At 50.0% G+C, this 15,853-nt stretch overlaps 7 protein-coding genes across 7 annotated transcripts; 2 read left to right on the top strand and 5 right to left on the bottom strand.

The window, feature by feature from the left end:
- Positions 1–633: 633 nt before the first annotated feature.
- On the top strand, positions 634–2,129 carry STEHIDRAFT_173146 (uncharacterized protein). The gene is made up of 3 exons (XM_007311477.1): positions 634–876; positions 1,050–1,133; positions 1,210–2,129. Exon 3 carries the CDS (start codon positions 1,800–1,802, stop codon positions 2,034–2,036), a length of 237 nt encoding a protein of 78 aa, XP_007311539.1. The 5' UTR covers positions 634–876; positions 1,050–1,133; positions 1,210–1,799; the 3' UTR covers positions 2,037–2,129.
- Positions 2,130–2,801: 672 nt separating this feature from the next.
- Positions 2,802–4,217, top strand: STEHIDRAFT_126513 (uncharacterized protein). The gene is made up of 6 exons (XM_007311476.1): positions 2,802–3,008; positions 3,090–3,101; positions 3,160–3,198; positions 3,287–3,372; positions 3,484–3,913; positions 3,998–4,217. Exons 1-6 carry the CDS (start codon positions 2,850–2,852, stop codon positions 4,058–4,060), a joined length of 789 nt encoding a protein of 262 aa, XP_007311538.1. The 5' UTR covers positions 2,802–2,849; the 3' UTR covers positions 4,061–4,217.
- Positions 4,218–4,496: 279 nt separating this feature from the next.
- STEHIDRAFT_69613 (alpha/beta-hydrolase) lies at positions 4,497–5,955 on the bottom strand (the record flags this gene model as incomplete). Its single annotated transcript, XM_007311425.1, has 4 exons — positions 4,497–4,635; positions 4,681–5,252; positions 5,330–5,643; positions 5,718–5,955. 4 exons carry the CDS (start codon positions 5,953–5,955, stop codon positions 4,497–4,499), a joined length of 1,263 nt encoding a protein of 420 aa, XP_007311487.1.
- Positions 5,956–6,805: 850 nt separating this feature from the next.
- On the bottom strand, positions 6,806–7,793 carry STEHIDRAFT_106268 (uncharacterized protein; the record flags this gene model as incomplete). Its single annotated transcript, XM_007311475.1, has 2 exons — positions 6,806–7,575; positions 7,644–7,793. 2 exons carry the CDS (start codon positions 7,791–7,793, stop codon positions 7,003–7,005), a joined length of 723 nt encoding a protein of 240 aa, XP_007311537.1. The 3' UTR covers positions 6,806–7,002.
- A 905-nt stretch (positions 7,794–8,698) lies between these two features.
- Positions 8,699–10,793, bottom strand: STEHIDRAFT_173143 (uncharacterized protein). The gene is made up of 12 exons (XM_007311474.1): positions 10,771–10,793; positions 10,557–10,706; positions 10,413–10,497; positions 10,295–10,347; positions 10,120–10,233; positions 9,999–10,065; positions 9,855–9,944; positions 9,650–9,788; positions 9,502–9,593; positions 9,417–9,438; positions 9,297–9,355; positions 8,699–9,242 (listed from the first exon to the last, which is right to left on the bottom strand). Exons 1-12 carry the CDS (start codon positions 10,782–10,784, stop codon positions 8,754–8,756), a joined length of 1,374 nt encoding a protein of 457 aa, XP_007311536.1. The 5' UTR covers positions 10,785–10,793; the 3' UTR covers positions 8,699–8,753.
- Positions 10,794–11,531: 738 nt separating this feature from the next.
- On the bottom strand, positions 11,532–12,242 carry STEHIDRAFT_135784 (uncharacterized protein; the record flags this gene model as incomplete). The annotated part of the gene is made up of 3 exons (XM_007311473.1): positions 11,532–11,636; positions 11,715–11,801; positions 11,904–12,242. 3 exons carry the CDS (start codon positions 12,240–12,242, stop codon positions 11,532–11,534), a joined length of 531 nt encoding a protein of 176 aa, XP_007311535.1.
- Positions 12,243–12,738: 496 nt separating this feature from the next.
- On the bottom strand, positions 12,739–14,948 carry STEHIDRAFT_116593 (uncharacterized protein; the record flags this gene model as incomplete). Its single annotated transcript, XM_007311472.1, has 13 exons — positions 12,739–13,200; positions 13,264–13,340; positions 13,396–13,417; positions 13,490–13,581; positions 13,636–13,771; positions 13,826–13,915; positions 13,977–14,043; positions 14,106–14,214; positions 14,241–14,346; positions 14,408–14,492; positions 14,545–14,694; positions 14,751–14,852; positions 14,908–14,948. The coding sequence occupies 13 exons, from the start codon at positions 14,946–14,948 to the stop codon at positions 12,739–12,741; spliced, it is 1,539 nt and encodes a 512-aa protein (XP_007311534.1).
- Positions 14,949–15,853: the final 905 nt, after the last annotated feature.

Below are 15,853 nucleotides of genomic sequence, written 5' to 3'. Positions count from 1 at the left end.
GACAAGGCACTACATGCTGGGTGTGCTGGTAGTTTAGGCCGAGCAACTAGTTGATTTCTCGGACTGAAAACGAAACGTGGGAGTTCGCTCGATGTTGTGAGTAGGAGTCAAGCAGTGATTCCTTCGTTCCGAAGAAATCGCTACGAAAAGTAGCATCTATTATAGGAAGAAACCGGCTTTGCATGCCCGAACGGCATATTTTTGTAGGGAAGCGGAAGCCTCCAAGGTCTGCGCAGAATGGAGAGTCGCAAAGACCAAGATTCAATGGGCAGGAAGACGACTTGGAATCCTATTGGTCCTATAGTCAAGCTCAACGATGAAGACTCAGATCGTTGAGTGCCAAATAGCCACTAAGCAGTAGTGCCACAAAAACATCGCCGCCATGGGAACATATCAGCACTCTCCAAATGGCATACAAAGGGATAGACGAAAGCTAGCTCGATGGTGCGACAAGTCCAGACGAAAGTTTGTTGCCACAGTCCAAGGCGAACATCTGCACCAACGCCACTCTGCGGAGACAAGCGGGTCCGGTTCCTGCCGATGCGCACGGACCACTCGGAAGGCGGGAGGGGGCGCTGGCACCGAGGCTGCAATCTTGACTGCATCGTTGACCTTTTGCGATTGAGTGGTTTGACTTGGTCTTCGACAGTGTATACTATCCTGAAAACTAGAGGCCGTCTACTTAGTACTTAAAGGCAGCAACGGGTTCGGCTAGATTCGCCGGCGTGCAGCTATCGACTGTGTCCGATCCTGATCTGTCGGACTGCCTAGGCTTTCTTCTTGTTGTTCATGCTGTTCGTTGTCCTCGAAATATTGAAAAGCTTGGCTACGATCTAGCACGTCGCTAGCACCGCTCGCTCACCTCCTACCCCCAGCGTAAGCCTCAGTCTGACTACCCTTCTCCCATACATGACATTCCTTTCACTTCCCCGTCCGGACACAAATACGGCTCTCAGTACTGCGATGGACAACCTACATAGCACACACTATTTAATGCCTAATTCTAATTCGCTCTTCACGCTCAATATTCCCGCTCTCTATCTATGTAGATCTTGTCGTCGGCCCTGCTGCAACGACATGGAGATGATGGGTCTCGAAACAGGTGGGCAAGGTGACACATGATGTAGTCGGAGGCAAGCTCTATTTTTTTCAGGAACGGACACACAACCATACTGATGCCCGTCTCGGTTCTTCTATCCCCGGACGCAGCAAAGAACGCGGAATGTCGCCATCATGCTATCACCACCCAAAACATCACGATCTCCGACTCCGACTCCCAAGCTCTCATCACTGGTTGGGACTTCGCTTCTCGCCCTACCGCCGATGATCCATCGAAGATTCTCCCACCTGGAAATTCCCTCCCATTCGCACCGTCACCGGCCCCGCATTTGACATCTGCGGCTGATCATTCGAAGAACAGGACTTGGACGAAGCAGCTCTGGCATTCCACGACGCGCTCAACTCGACGTACTGGCTGCTTCCATACCTCTTTTTGCCCTATGGGATGCACGCCTACCATCGCCAGGCTTCCCATTCGGCAGCCTCCTTGAGTCTCGCCGCCTCCCTAACCGCAGATATCGACATATACTATCTTTAATCCCACATGTCCCACTCTGTCAAGGAACATGACAAGGACGAGATGGAAGCGATGGCGGGCTTCGGTTGGAATGAAGATAATGGGCGCGTGGCTCCGAGGGAGACCTATTAAGGTCAGCTATGATTCGGAACATCATGCTTTGATGATCCGTTAGAACCTTCATAGCGCGATTAGGAGCGTACGTATTGGAGCCTCGGATGAGATGAAGAGGAATGCCGACGAGGATAAACATTTGAAGTGGGGAACATGGATGGACATCGTGTTCAGGTTCATCGCGCGTTACCGACCGAGCCAAGCTCGGGCAGTGCGCTGCTCTCTACCAAGCGCTATCCCGCTCCTTTTTCTTCGAAATTGGACAGGCCCTCATGTTGGTAGGCAGGGGGTCATGGTAGGCACATGGGCTCAAGTCTCCGTCGGGTTGCGTCTACGTTCATCATGATGCCAATCTGGTGGACGATTATGTTGGAGGGCCAGACGCGTGTAGTTGGTACGAGGATATCGTTTGAATATCGTTGTGGTCCACAAAAGGTATCTTTCGTAGTAACCACACGCGAGCACTTGATCGTTCGAATAGAAAGCCGTCTGACCCTAATAAGTGAGTACCGGCACTCACCTACTGCGGGCTGGTTCAAAGTCCGCTGTGCCGCGTCTCGCTTACTTCCGTAGCCGAGTGGCTGCAGGCTGTCACCTACGAACGCAACCCAGATTTAAAGGCAGCAACGAGCATAGTGATACTTCATACAACTACGCTTAAAATCATCCAAAATGCTTCCCTTTCATTTGGTCGCGACATAATTTTCTAATTTCGGCGTGAACGAACTGCACGACGGACCACACGCTCATATCAAATCACTCGAAGAGAGTGAAAACATTCTGTCGCGACCAAATGAAATTAATATATGTACAATAATATCCTAGATTTTATTAGATTTACTGGTGGGGTGTACCTTGCCCTAGAAGTGCAATGGTCTCGTACATAGGTGCCACCCAGCCAAATCGGTGAGTCTCACTGTGGCCCGCGTCGAAATGGCATGCGGCTTGCCCGGCAGCTTTCAAAGTCCGCCAATTTGCAATGGACATGGCGCTTGGTGGGAATGCCGGTACTCATAATAAGGCCAAGTATCGCCAAACACCACCAAACATGGCCGTCGCGTCGCGTCCACTCATTTTCTCGCGTGCTCTCCCGTCTTCTCTCGTCCCACAGGCGATCTATCTGTTGTCTTTCGCCGTTATCCACTCTGCATACGACACTATGTCGGCTTCTTTGAACAAGAACCAAATCACTTCAGGTCTGAATGAGGAAGAACCGCTCCCGGATATGAAATGGCGTGTGTTGAAAGCCTGTCAATGGTGTGCCCAGAGGAGGCGCCGTGATGAAGAGCCCTACCAGGCTTGCGGGGCTTGTAAAGAGGTACATATTACGTCTCCTCATGTGCAAACCTCCGTGTGGAAGATTGTCCCCAAAACTCATGGTTTTTGTTATTGTTTTTAGGTGATTTATTGTGTAAGTACTGTCTAGATAACAGCGAACCTCGTCCGTGTCCTCATCAATTTATTTGTAGAGCAAAGAGTGTCAGAAGGCACATTGGCCCTTGCACAAGGTTCGTCTATTCGTGCATGAGTATATGGCCCCATTGGTTCTCGCGCTCGAATACTCATTGAAATGCCCGTATGCTGCACCTGGATTAGGGTCCTTGCCGCGTCTCCGTCCAGTTCCAAAAGACATTGCGCGACGAGAAAGGTAGAGCGAAGGAGATCGCTGTGTTTAAGAAGTGGTGAGTGGGAACATGTCTCCCTCATTCGCCTCCCCGACCTCAAAGTTCAAGGCGCGTATGCGTATACTACGAAGCTTTCTGATTATATATCGCGCCGAATGATCCCTATAGGCACTCGACACACTGGACCGTCCTCACCCACACCTTCATGTGTGCTCTCAACTACGCCGCTGAACCCTCCATCGCTGCCTGTCACTTCCTCTTCATCACCGTCTCTCCCAAACCGAACCATCATTCTCGATCAATCCCCACCGCAAAAAAATACACAGTTACTGGTGCATTCGTCCTTACCGAGGCCGAAGGACGCGGGATCATGGCCGCGAATGGGCCCGGCCAGGCGGACCGGATCTTGAACAATATAGAGGCATCGGCGGAGCATCAGCGGGCTCGAGGGAAGGGTAACACTTTGGGGAGGATGCTGTTGGGGTTGGAGATGGAGGATGGGTCCAGAGTGTTAGATTGCGTGACTTTGCAGTTGCCGAGGCCGGAGCTAGCGATGGCGTCGATGCAGAACAGTGCCTGGGGACCGGACGACGACTGGGTGAGCCATGTCGCTCAGTGCGAGAACTTGCAGCTATGTGGGAGGCTGACATTCTTTTGCGCACTTCCCCTCTCGTTATTTTAGCTCTCCCATCTCAAGCGGGCTCTGGAGAATGGCGTCGTGTTTCATTCTGTTGCTGTGCCGTGAGAATCGTCATTTCGGCGCAGTCGGAACGATGGTGTTCTTGATTTCAGTTCAGCGATTTCGCTCTTCCGTATGACCTTCGTGTGCCTGTTACAGCATATAGGTGACTAGGAGGACTTTTTACGGTACACGATGTATGACCCTCCTTCAATGTAAAGAGTAATGTTAATGTTACCGAAAATGGTCTTGAAAGAAGAAAATGTGTTTGAAAAACAATTGGCGCGTTTGGCTGGCAACAAATTCGCAGCAATTTCTAGCTGTTTGACAGAGCCTTACTGCAACGTTTCTATCAGCCCAATGCGCCGTGACAGTGGTCGCCACGACGGCAGAAGAGCTCTCCAGAACGACACAAAACACAAGTTCCATTACAGTAGTGGACCAACCAGACACTTGGAAGACAGAAACACGCGGTCAGGGTGCCCGTCGAACCATTCCGCTCTCAAGGTCCAAGGACCTTTCTCACGAACCCCACAATCTCATCGTACAGTCCACCCTCTCCGCCAAACCTCTCCTCCGCTCCCGGTTGATAATCGAACGAATGTTCTTCGCCAGGAATCACTCTCAACTTCACATCTTCCCTCGCACCTATAGCCATCGTATCGGTTCTGGATTCACCGGTAGACTTTATTTGGAGTTTCTTGATCGCATCGCATAATGCCCTCGACTCTCCGACTGGGACGGCTGTATCGAGTTCTCCGTGAACGAGAAAGGTCGCCGGCCAATGCTCATCGACGAGAAACTGTGGAAACAGGGAGAGTGACGACGACGGAATGAGAGATCGTACGTGAGCTCTCTCTTCGTTTGGGGATGATATATCGGATGTAAGCGCCATACGAAGTCGTGCGCTCAAGGACCTTTCCTCATCACCAGTTTTCCTCGCTCCCGGTTCACCAGCACGTCTTGGAGCATCTTCTTCACCCTTCCCGTCCTGATATTGACTCCCGTGCTCCCCTGTCCAGTAATCCAAGAATATACCCAGCTGGAGGTAAAGCCTCGTCAGCTGCATTCTAAGGTTCTTCGGATATCCCCTCGGGTAGACTTCGGACTCTCCTTCTCCGTAATACTCGAGCGACGATCCAGAGAGTTGAGATAAATCGGAAGACCGAGGATAGAGGAAATCGGAGAATGTGGAGGGAGAAAGAATTTCGCGACCGCGGAAGAAAGGGCGGGTTTTGGGAAGGAGGTAGTGCGGCGTCTGCGTGGCGTAGGAGAATGATGAGAAGAAGGAAGCGGGAGAAACGGTGATAGAAGGGGTGAGGATATGGGACATACAAGGAAATCGCCGCCCATACCATACATACTTAGTACGACTTTCGGTCGGGGAAACGCATGTGCGGCTGCCAAATAAGCACACAACCCTCCTGCACTCGAGCCCGCCACGCCAATCCGTTCTGGGTCAATCTTGAACACGGTCCTGCTACTAGTGTGATCGTGATTCGGCTCGAGCGAGAGAAGTTGGGTATTGAGTGATGCAGAAAGGAACGCGAAGAGGTCCTTCATATCGCAGAGGACATCGTGGCCCGTACAGGGCGGTACGAGTCGGTAGTCAGCGGATATGAAGGCGATCCCTGACGATGTGATCCTCTCTGTGGAATAGAGTACGGTCGTACAGAGCATCAGTTATCAGGCAGAATGATGCTTGGTAGGGGTAGGGGCGTACGATGGAGCCACGAAGGAAACCAGCTCTTTCGATCACCAACGGTCATCCCGCCGCCATGAAAGTACACTAGACAAGGAGCCCCTAGATGTGTTGGAGCTACGCTTGGACCCCCTCGAGTAGACCCGTGTTCTGCGGACGCTGACTGTATCGAAGGAGGGTAATAGTCTATTGCAAGATCTAAACTGGAAGATTCGACATGTTTGTAGATGAATGTAAAGGGACAAAGATCGCTTTCCATCGTGAAGAGCCACGTAGAGGTCAGCCACTAAGATAAGATGGTTAAAAAAGAGGTGATGATTGAGTGGACAGCCTGAGAGCACAGAGTCGACGTCGTTGCGACGTCGACAGCGGAGCTTTAGCAAAGAAACTGTGAGCCTTCCTTCCTTCCGTCGCGATTGAAATATGGCTAGTAAGATTGGGCTAAGAGCTTGGACTCGATTTGATTCTCTCTTTATGAAAAATCACGCTTTCGGGACAAAGTGAAAGTGCAGGTCTTTGTACGAGTGCTGAGAACTGAGCGCTGCAGAGACCAAGGATGTCGAGACTCTTGTTGGACTCTTGACTTGGAGGAAAGGAAGGAAGGAAGTTATATTGGATGGATGAAGATTGGGAAAACGCGGATGACGCGTGGCTATATACACGCGTCATGACTGACGGTGCCACCAAATCGCCACATCCCCGAAAGTACTCTTGAGTTCTATACTCGTCACGGTCTTTAAATATTCGAGTCGTTTGTCCGTGATACTTACAGAACTGAGCTGGATACACATCGACAGGACCACATATTTCTTACAGAGATGGTATCTGAGTTTGATCTAAGTTCACTTGCCACATGGACTGCCAGTGGTACCCGCGATACCCAGTGGAACTTCGCGGTTATAGTGCGAGTATACCCCGTGCCAGACGTCCAAGATTACCTGCGTCATTAATGCGGGTTCTGCAACGCTACGCTAGAGGTTAAAATCGAGTCAGTTTTGGATTCGTGGTCTTGGTGTGAAAGTTGTGGATCTAGAGACGCAGCCACGACGTATCGTGCACAGGCTGCCAAGGATACACAGGAACACAAGGAGGACGTTCTCCGTGGTCAAAGCATATATATTAATTAGAGACCCTCAAATGATCGTCTACAAAAGAGACCTAAGGAAAGACAAGGAGGGAATAAATAGTGCCTACGTCACATCATCTGTACACACACAATGAGCACCAAAAGTCTCGCCCTCATCGAGCACATGGCGGAGATGAGAAATGTTTACCGTTTCCGACTGACCTCGTCCTGTCAACCCGTTCAGAACACTCCAGGAATAAACCACCACCTAACCTTCTTCGCGTACTCTTCCCACTCCTTTCCAAACATCTTTCTCATCTCTTCATCCTCCGCGATGCACCTCCTGGTCGCACACCCTACACCCCAAGCCCACCAAGCCGCCCAAACTGCCGCCACAGCCAAACCTCCCCATCCACCATCAGCTATATTCTTCACAATCCCCAACTCGACCAACGCCGACCCTGCCGTAACATGAGCGATGGGCATGCCAAATACCAAGAGGAGTGAACCGGTATAGGCAGGGTGCCGAACGACGGAATAAGGACCGGTAGTCACGAGGAAGTGATCTTTCTGGATTGTGAGTGTGAAGGTGAAGAGTTTGCCGAGTGTGGAGAAGCAAGTGTTACGGATGTAGGAACCGAGTAGAATGGCGGCAGTGCCGAGAATGAAGAGCGGCGTTACGCGGTGATTGACGCTTGGTGTTGCTGGGAAAAGTGATTGTAATGGTGACGGGAGGGAGAGGGATGACGAGTACAGAGGGAGGAGGGAGAGCACTTCGAGCAAGGCGCAGGTCCAGATGAACGGTTGCTGGAGCTATTGATGGACATGGTCAAGGTTAGTGACTGTGACTGTGAGATATGATAGAGCGAGATAGTACGCACGGCGAAGATGAATGGTGCGATCCGAAATATCCACCACTCTTGTGTGTGATACTTTCCTGTGGTACTGTTCGCATTGTTCTTGGGTGGCGTCGTCACGATTTGCGCACAGATTGCTTGAGCGAGAACGAGCGATGCTCTGGCAACAGACATAGTATGCCCTGAAGAGAGATAGTGATGAGGGTGGGTGAAAGGTCAAAACTGCGAGCGTGTGTGAGCTGACGGGCACATCTTATGTACGATTGCCCCGCTGTACGGTTCCAAGACGGTCCGTGGTCTCAGGACTGAGACCTGAGGCCCTGTCAATCTCTCACGCGTAGCGCATGGGATCAACGCGCTTCTAAGAATGGCTGATCGATTACGAAGCATGAGCTATTTCGTGGATAGGAGGGAAGCGAGAGGGAAGACGAAGGTGCTTCGAGAAAGACGGCACGTTTGGATTTCAGTATACTTATAAGGACCGTGGTCCAGTACGCGGCAAAATAGTCAAGAAAATGAATGCGAAACCGCGGAAGCCACGGAAGACACCTGGTGTAACGTTGTTGACGACAGTTCTCAATGCTGGTGTGTCGACGAAAGTGGTTATCAAGCACAGTCAGCAGGAGGACGTGGACTGTCTGCCTAAATGACGCGCCGTCAGCTTCAAGGAGCTAGAACAGAAGCTGGTCATACAGAGGTTGGGATAAAGCCAGAACTCAAAACTTCAAAAGGTATCAGGAGCCAGAGATAGACTAGGTACTGCGAAACAGCTAGAGTTTGGTCACTGCTCGGCGGTGATGTTGACCAAATGATGATGGTTCAAAAGAGCTGTGTGGCGTCGCGACAGGTGCATTAGGATGAAAACGCGTGGCAGACACGCGTCTTTTATTTCCGCCTCATTTCCGCCTTCCACAAACATGTCCGGTGTCCTTGCTCTTCGCCTATTCCATCATCCACGAAGTGAAGAACTGCTCACGCTAGATTCGGCCGTTCCTGTTTTTATTCGGTGCTCTGCTCTTGAACTTGAAGATGGCTAAGAGACTTGGAAGAGACACACCCAGCAGTGCCAGTGGCGGTTTCTCAAAGGCAATGGGTATATAAATACGTATAGCTAAGGGCTTTCTCTAGACAATATCAGATCTGCCGTTTGAACGCTTCATGCTCGTCTCTCCTCATTTCCTCCCGCCTGCGAGAATCCCTCAGACGCCGTTCGCTCGTCTCATGTGCTCTATCAGCGAGACAAAAGTCTACATCCCTGACACCCTCCCTACCGAGCTCGACATCCATGACAGGTAGCTCGTCAAGCTCTACATCCTCATGGCGAAAATCCTTCAAGATTTGAGGCGACACCTGTTCGACACCTATAAAGTTCTCGTCTGTACGATGACCGAGACCAGTCCTGTTCTTGATGTCCGCGTCCGAGTTGAGCGATGCTGCCATGGGTTCCGCAGGCGGAGAGTGGCACATTGTAAGTTCAACCGTAACAGTCATGTTCTCGCGTCTCCGTTTAGGCATCGAAGACAACTGTTCCTCCATAGTGCTTGCACCAGTTCCCCCGAATGCGTTGCTCAACCGGGTGGTGTAAATGTGGGAGATCAGTGCCTTGATGCCTCGGACAAGAGCCTAAGATAGACAGTGTGAGTTGATGCAGCAATGGAATGGACCAAGGTCTTGTACCGGATCAGATGCTGCGAGTAAGGCGTACACCACAGCCCGGCCACCGTACAGGAAGTCGCCTATTTCGAGAATGATGTTTAGTACGAAACGGAAGGGTGTCATGAATGGTGACACTCTTACTCAGCAATAAGACATTATAATCCTGGGTATACGCACGCGACCAATGTCAGTGAGATGCACAATGAATGTAGTTGGCGAGACGTACCGTCTGGTCGAGAATACCATTTGATACCGTCGAATGGAGGGCTGTTACGACACTCACAAGATTAACCGCACAAGAAACGAGAGGATACAGAGCTGGAACGGAACATCTCAGTTCTGAGAACGCGTCTGATGTATTCGAAGGTACTGACCCACACGCATGATGATATTCTTGTAGTTATTAGCATATATGAGTTGTGGGGGTGCTGACAAAGACGGCTCTTTGCCTTCGAAACAACCTGGCCGACTGGAGATCTGCGAGACCACTAGGAAGTTACGCCTTTGCCTCAACTGGGGAGAAATGTCAGAATAGAATGCCATTAGTATCGCCAATGAGGGAAACAAAAATACACGCACATGGTGTCGGAGCATAAAAATCATGACCGTCAAGGAGCAAGAAATCTCTCCCAGTACGGTCAATAGAGTCCAAGCCATCTGTGTCCCAATCTGCGTTTACGTCGTAAGGACACGATTGTGCAGTACGAACGCAAAAAAACGCACCTGCCATGCCAATCTTTGCTCCCGATTGTCATTTGTATACCAGCAGTCCTTTTCAAGGGGGTCCCAGCTTTTACAAAGACGTCAGATTCAATTACCGCGAAATGAAGATCATGCAACGTACCCGTACTGACCGGCAGCGTACGTGGGTACAGTTAGAGCTGCAGCCATAGCGATGGATCCGATCACGTAGAATTTCTCCATCGCTCGACCATTGCATCCGTGAACGACCACGAGCCTATTCAAAATCAAGGGATCATCAAAAACAGAGGAGAAAAAAAAGAATCTCAGATGCGTACTGAAGATTGAGAGCAATGCAGAAGAGCATGAAACTCGAGAATTCGAGGGTGATCTTCGTATGATACAGGAAACGATCAGTCTCGACAGCACTAAATATGTGTTTCCGATAACCTATACCTGAAGAACAAAGATGGAGAATCCACAACCCCAACTTGGACCGGTCAACTCTCCTCCGATAGCGCTGGATGTGCCAAATAATGTACTGAATGTGCGCTTCATGAGGAATATTGCCACTCGAGGAATATACGAAAACGAACATACTTTGCGGCTAGTGCGTACATAACCATCCGAAAACTGACTCGATCTAGATGAGGACGCGATCGAGGGTGGATCCAGACAATGGAGGCGACCACAATAACGAGGAGACAAAACCCTGCGCCTACGGCAGAAGTTACTGCCCATAGTTGGTTTCTGCGTGGAACCCACCTCTGTAAGTGAAAGACATCTGACTCGTAGGGTGAAATTGTAAGCATACGAGATTGTCTGCATCTCAGGTGTAAAAACGAAGGCCATGGTGGTCTAGAGAACCGGATGTCTCTGTCTTTGTGGCGGTAGCTGAGGGCAAAGCGCTAGTGATAAGATGGGCACGGCGGATAGTAACTGTGACGGCTCTTAAGTAGATAAGTAGATGGCTCACCGGCGTTTATGACAGGTGCCCGGCGCAAAACCATCTAAGAGCATACGCACCAAGCAGTCCCAAGTAATACAGCGCATTGCAGCGGGAGAAGCAGTGACGATTCGCATACTGTTAATAGGGCACTACCCCTGGGAAATGCCGGCGCTGCATGCATCAAGTCGCCTCTAAAACCGTCGCGATGACTTCCAGTCTTAGATTCCGCCTCGGAGTAGTTGCTCAACCGGCAGAGGGTCAATAAATACATCGGCGCGGCGTGGGCGGTACCCTCAACGGGAAGGTAGCGAGTTACCTAGATGGAATATTTCCACGAAAAATGACGGTTCCAAATTCGTTAAGGTTGACCATGTTGAGGTTCACCAGATTGTCCAAATATCTGTAAACCGCATACGTCAGAAAACCATCATAGCGATAAGGTGGTGATGTTCAAGAGCAGTACTTACTGCATGGTTAACTGTCAGTCGGTACGAACCTAAATCATTGGAATCAGGACGATCAGACGACCCGTTCGTATACAAACAAACATAACTAAAACCACGTCTGGACCCAATTGCCAGTGCTTCGAGCGGAGTCTTCTAGACAACTCATACAGCCCAGCTAGATCATAGTGTCAGCGAGTCAATGTAGGAAGAGGGGGGTGTACTTTTCGGAAACATGTTAACTGCAAAGCATCCCGAGCCAAAGTGTAAAGACATCGAGACTGATGACTGCACAAGTGATGTGAGCGTATACCATCCCCATCAGTTTCGGACCATGGATCGAACTGATTAGATAAGTTTGCTCACGGATGAAGTACGCTGAAACATGAACGGAAGGCTTTGATTGAGTTGGTTACACAGAAGATTCCTGGTTGATCCCGAGGCCGCATTGTTCTTCCCAGAACATGCCAGTGAGCATCAGCAGGAGCATCAGCAGGCGCAAAATCGGTGTTCTCGGAGAACAAGATCGGAGGATCCAAGACGAACTTGACTTACACTTCTGGGAACTAGTACCGTCACTACGCCATCACAGCATTCTGCACGCCTTGCGCCACTTGTGATGCCTACGCTCGCATCCCCTTCACTCACAAGTCCCATCAACATGGCACAGCCTGAGTCCATGCAGACCCAAGTATATCCAGTTACCCACATCTCGTTCACTTTCTCCCCCGCCTGGAGACGCGACTCAAAGGAAGCTACCAGGGTAGGATGATTAGGCACCCGAGTGAGCTGTGCAAGAGTATAGTCACCAGCCGAAGCCACGGTCATAGGAGGTCGGCTCCGAGGAGGGGAATAACTTCCCAAGAAGTTGTTTGGGCGAACAACCAAGCACATCGTCCTTGACCGATCGTGAAATACTCGTAAACACTGAGATTGGCCCAGCAATATCGAGCCACGAGTTCCGTGTCGTCAGTTCCATCGATATCTGCACGCAAGCAAATGGGATGAGGGTACGAAAATAGTCGCTAATGTCGAAATAAATCCAGACTGCTGCGGTCAGCATCCCTGAACAGATCAAATCAGAATGAAAGTAGCGATGCAAGAAGAGCAGTCCAAATCGTAGCGGACAGGCTGAACGTAGCGACGAGCGTAGACTCGGAGATCAAGACAAGGCTAGCGATGAGCTTTTGATCCTAACACGACCAAACAAATGACGTTGTCACGCCACATTAGCGTTCCCAGATCTGAAAGTAAACAATATATCCAGTGTCATTCATCATACCCTCAACCTCGCTGCTCAGCAGTCAAGCAATGTTACATCGGTATAATAATCACCCCATACTTTCATATCCATGACGTATAAAATCGCAGTACTTATTGATGAAAATCCTCAAATCTGCCTCTGGAATTCATCCTCTCTAGCCTTGCTCAAAGTCTCAGCCCTGTCTCCATTATCAATATCCATCTCCGATACCTCTTCACTCCAATCGATCCTCTGATTTCTGGGTCCCTGGGCTGGGCTATGGATCACAGACTCCTTATGTGCGTCCTTAACCTCCGACCCCTTGTGCGAACCACCGTCCTTCTCAATCCCACTCACATCTGCAAATATATTGTGTCTATTTTGGGGCGTTCTGCTGCCTTGAGCAATGGTTTCGACACTGCTGCCATTTTGATCAATCCGTGCGGAATGAGGTTGGTGGAAGTCACTGGAATGGACTGTGGTAAGCTCGACGGAGACTACTACATCGTCACTCCCTTCTGTTATGGCCGTCGGAGGTCCGTTACGTAGGCTTTCCGTTTGTGCAGATCGAATGTGATGAAGGAGTGATTTTATAGCGCGAAGAAGAGCCTGGGGACAGATATTATATAAGTAAAGATGTAGACCTTGAGCTGATTAAAAGCAGTAGCATACAGGGTCAGAGGCCGCCAGTAAAGCGTACACTATCGTCCGACCGCCGTACAGAATGTCGCCTGGAAGCTCCTTGTCAGCTGATATATATACTGGTAGACGTGAGACGAGCTGAAACTGAAATGTGGCACTGACTGAGCAGAAGAACTCTGTATTCCTATGAGCAGAGTGCGATGAGCCCACCACTAGACAACATCGAATGAAGAGGAAGTCGAAGGTGACTACTCACGTTCTGATCATGTATACCATCAGTCGCCGTCGCGTGCACAACCGGAACGACACCTAGAAGATTGAATACGCAGGATGCGATGGGGTACAGAGCTATAGAAATGATATGAATATCTATAACCGTTCATATAGTGGACTATGAAGAACCTATGCGGATTATGATCCCCTTGTACGCATTTGCGTAGATGACCTGTGGGGCGGCAGATGCGTCGATCGTCGGTGAGGGGCCATCAGAGATCGTGTACGACGCTTCCCTGGGCGCCAGAACATGCTTTTGCGTTACCTAGCGCGACAATTAGCTTCTTTAGTGAGAAATCCTGCTAGAAACACAGCTTACCCTATGCATGAGCATATACACCATCACTGTTAAAGATGCGCAGATTTCGCCGACAACTGTCGAGGCCGTCCATATCAGCTGGGTTCCCAGCTGCGAAGCACGAGTGAGACCTAACATATCAGTCGTGAAGCATCAAGAGATTGAGTCGCACCTGCCATGCTAGTCTTCGCGCTCTATCATCGTTAGTGTACCAACAGTCGCCCAATAGAGGGTCCCAGCTATTAGGAAGACCAATGATATTAAATGCTGAATATTAGGCAAGGCGTAAAAATCTGCATACCCATACTGTCCGGTGGCGTAGGGTGGTATAGTGAGCAATATACTCATGAAAAGAGAGCCGATGACGTAGAACTTCTCCATTCTTCGCCCGTTCAAACCATGTACAACGACTAGTCTGAGCATATGGAATACATACAATTAGCTCGACTCGACTGATTATGTCCGTGAAAGAGGATTCTGGTAACTCGCTGTAGATTGAGAGCTATGCAGAACAGCATAAAGCTTGAAAATTCCAAGGTTAGCTGCGAATCAAATGACATGAGTATAATAACATAGAATGGAAATGGTAGGCCACGGGATCACCTGAAGTAACCAGATAGATAATCCACACCCCCACCCTGGACCCCTAATCTGACCACCGACCGCACTTGCGATGCCGAACAAGGTGCTACATATATATATTGAACAATGGTGTAACACGGGTCTATAGTGAGACGTACTTCGCTATGAGCGTATATATCACAATACGAAAGCTCACCCGGTCCAGATCAGGACGAGAGGCTGGATGCCGCCAGGCAATACTTATGACAACGAGGACCAGGAGACACAGGCCTGCACCGACCGCCGATGTTATAGCCCATAGCCGGTTACTATAAGAGTTAAAACTGAGCCCTTTGAATACTACGGGTTGTAGAATGTGACGTACGAGGTATCCTGCTTGTCAGTCGTCCATACGAAATCCATATCACTGGCGCGAACCGTTATGGACCGATCCAAGTTTTGTAGTTGGATCTCGAGTCTTCTGGTGCTGGAATGTCCGTAGGTAATAGTGAAGGGGAAGAGCAAAAAAGCTAGCGACGAACCGCGTGCATGTGCGGGACTTATATCCAGCATTGCTACGCATGTCTGATATGGGCAGGGATCCGAAGCCGTCCTACCATTGATAAGTTCGCACAGTATGAGTGGGAAGCTATGACTAACAACTTGAAGGAAATTTGATGCTCGGGTTGTCGCCCAAAGATTCGCACTGCCCGAAGCCGTCCCGTCTCACCTGAAACAATCAATGGAGCCCGTTGCCGTATAAGATGCAGTGTGCTACCTGCGGGTATGATCTCGAGTCAAATTCTCGGGTGGGAGGACGCTCTCGGAAGGGGCTAACAGACTCAGATGCTCCTAGGGAGCCCACGATTCTAACAGCCCCGGACTTGGGGGGTGCCATACGAGCAGGATTACCGAGTATAGAAAAGCAACGTCCAAAGAGATCCAGCAATAACGGGAATCGATCATTGTTGAGAAGCCACATCAGGTGCAGCCATGGCCATTCCGGAGTGAATGACAGTATCCTGCTTTAGAATGCGGATGATGAGGAATGACATTAACAGAGATATAAGGCCGACGAGGAACTGGAAACCATGGTACCATATCAGCTTGCGTAGGGATGAGGGAGACGATGGTCGGTGGGATAATTTCCAGCGGTGTTTGTGGTGCTGACACTATTCGATTAGAGATCTGAGGCACTTGACACGGACCATCGTCGTAGAGCCATATAACCTTTGGCAAACAGGAGAATTTTTGCACGACCAGAGGGACTTGACAGACAGGCTGACAGAACCAAAGATCACATCACCCGCGAGCCCAGCGGGTAGTGTTGGTATTTACTGATGCCTTCGACATAATCAGGAGTGTGGCAGTGTTCTCTGATGCTGCGATATCCTGGTGCAGGGCCGCTCCATGCATCATGCCAGCTGTAAGGGTCTACCGTGTTCAAAGAAGTGCGGCTTCGAGCCAACTATTGAGCAAAGAGAACCA

Source organism: Stereum hirsutum (genome assembly GCF_000264905.1).
Source record: "Stereum hirsutum FP-91666 SS1 unplaced genomic scaffold STEHIscaffold_27, whole genome shotgun sequence".
Taxonomy (NCBI): Eukaryota; Fungi; Basidiomycota; class Agaricomycetes; order Russulales; family Stereaceae; genus Stereum; species Stereum hirsutum.
Note: the sequence above shows the minus strand (reverse complement) of the source record. Positions and strands in the feature narration are given on the sequence as shown.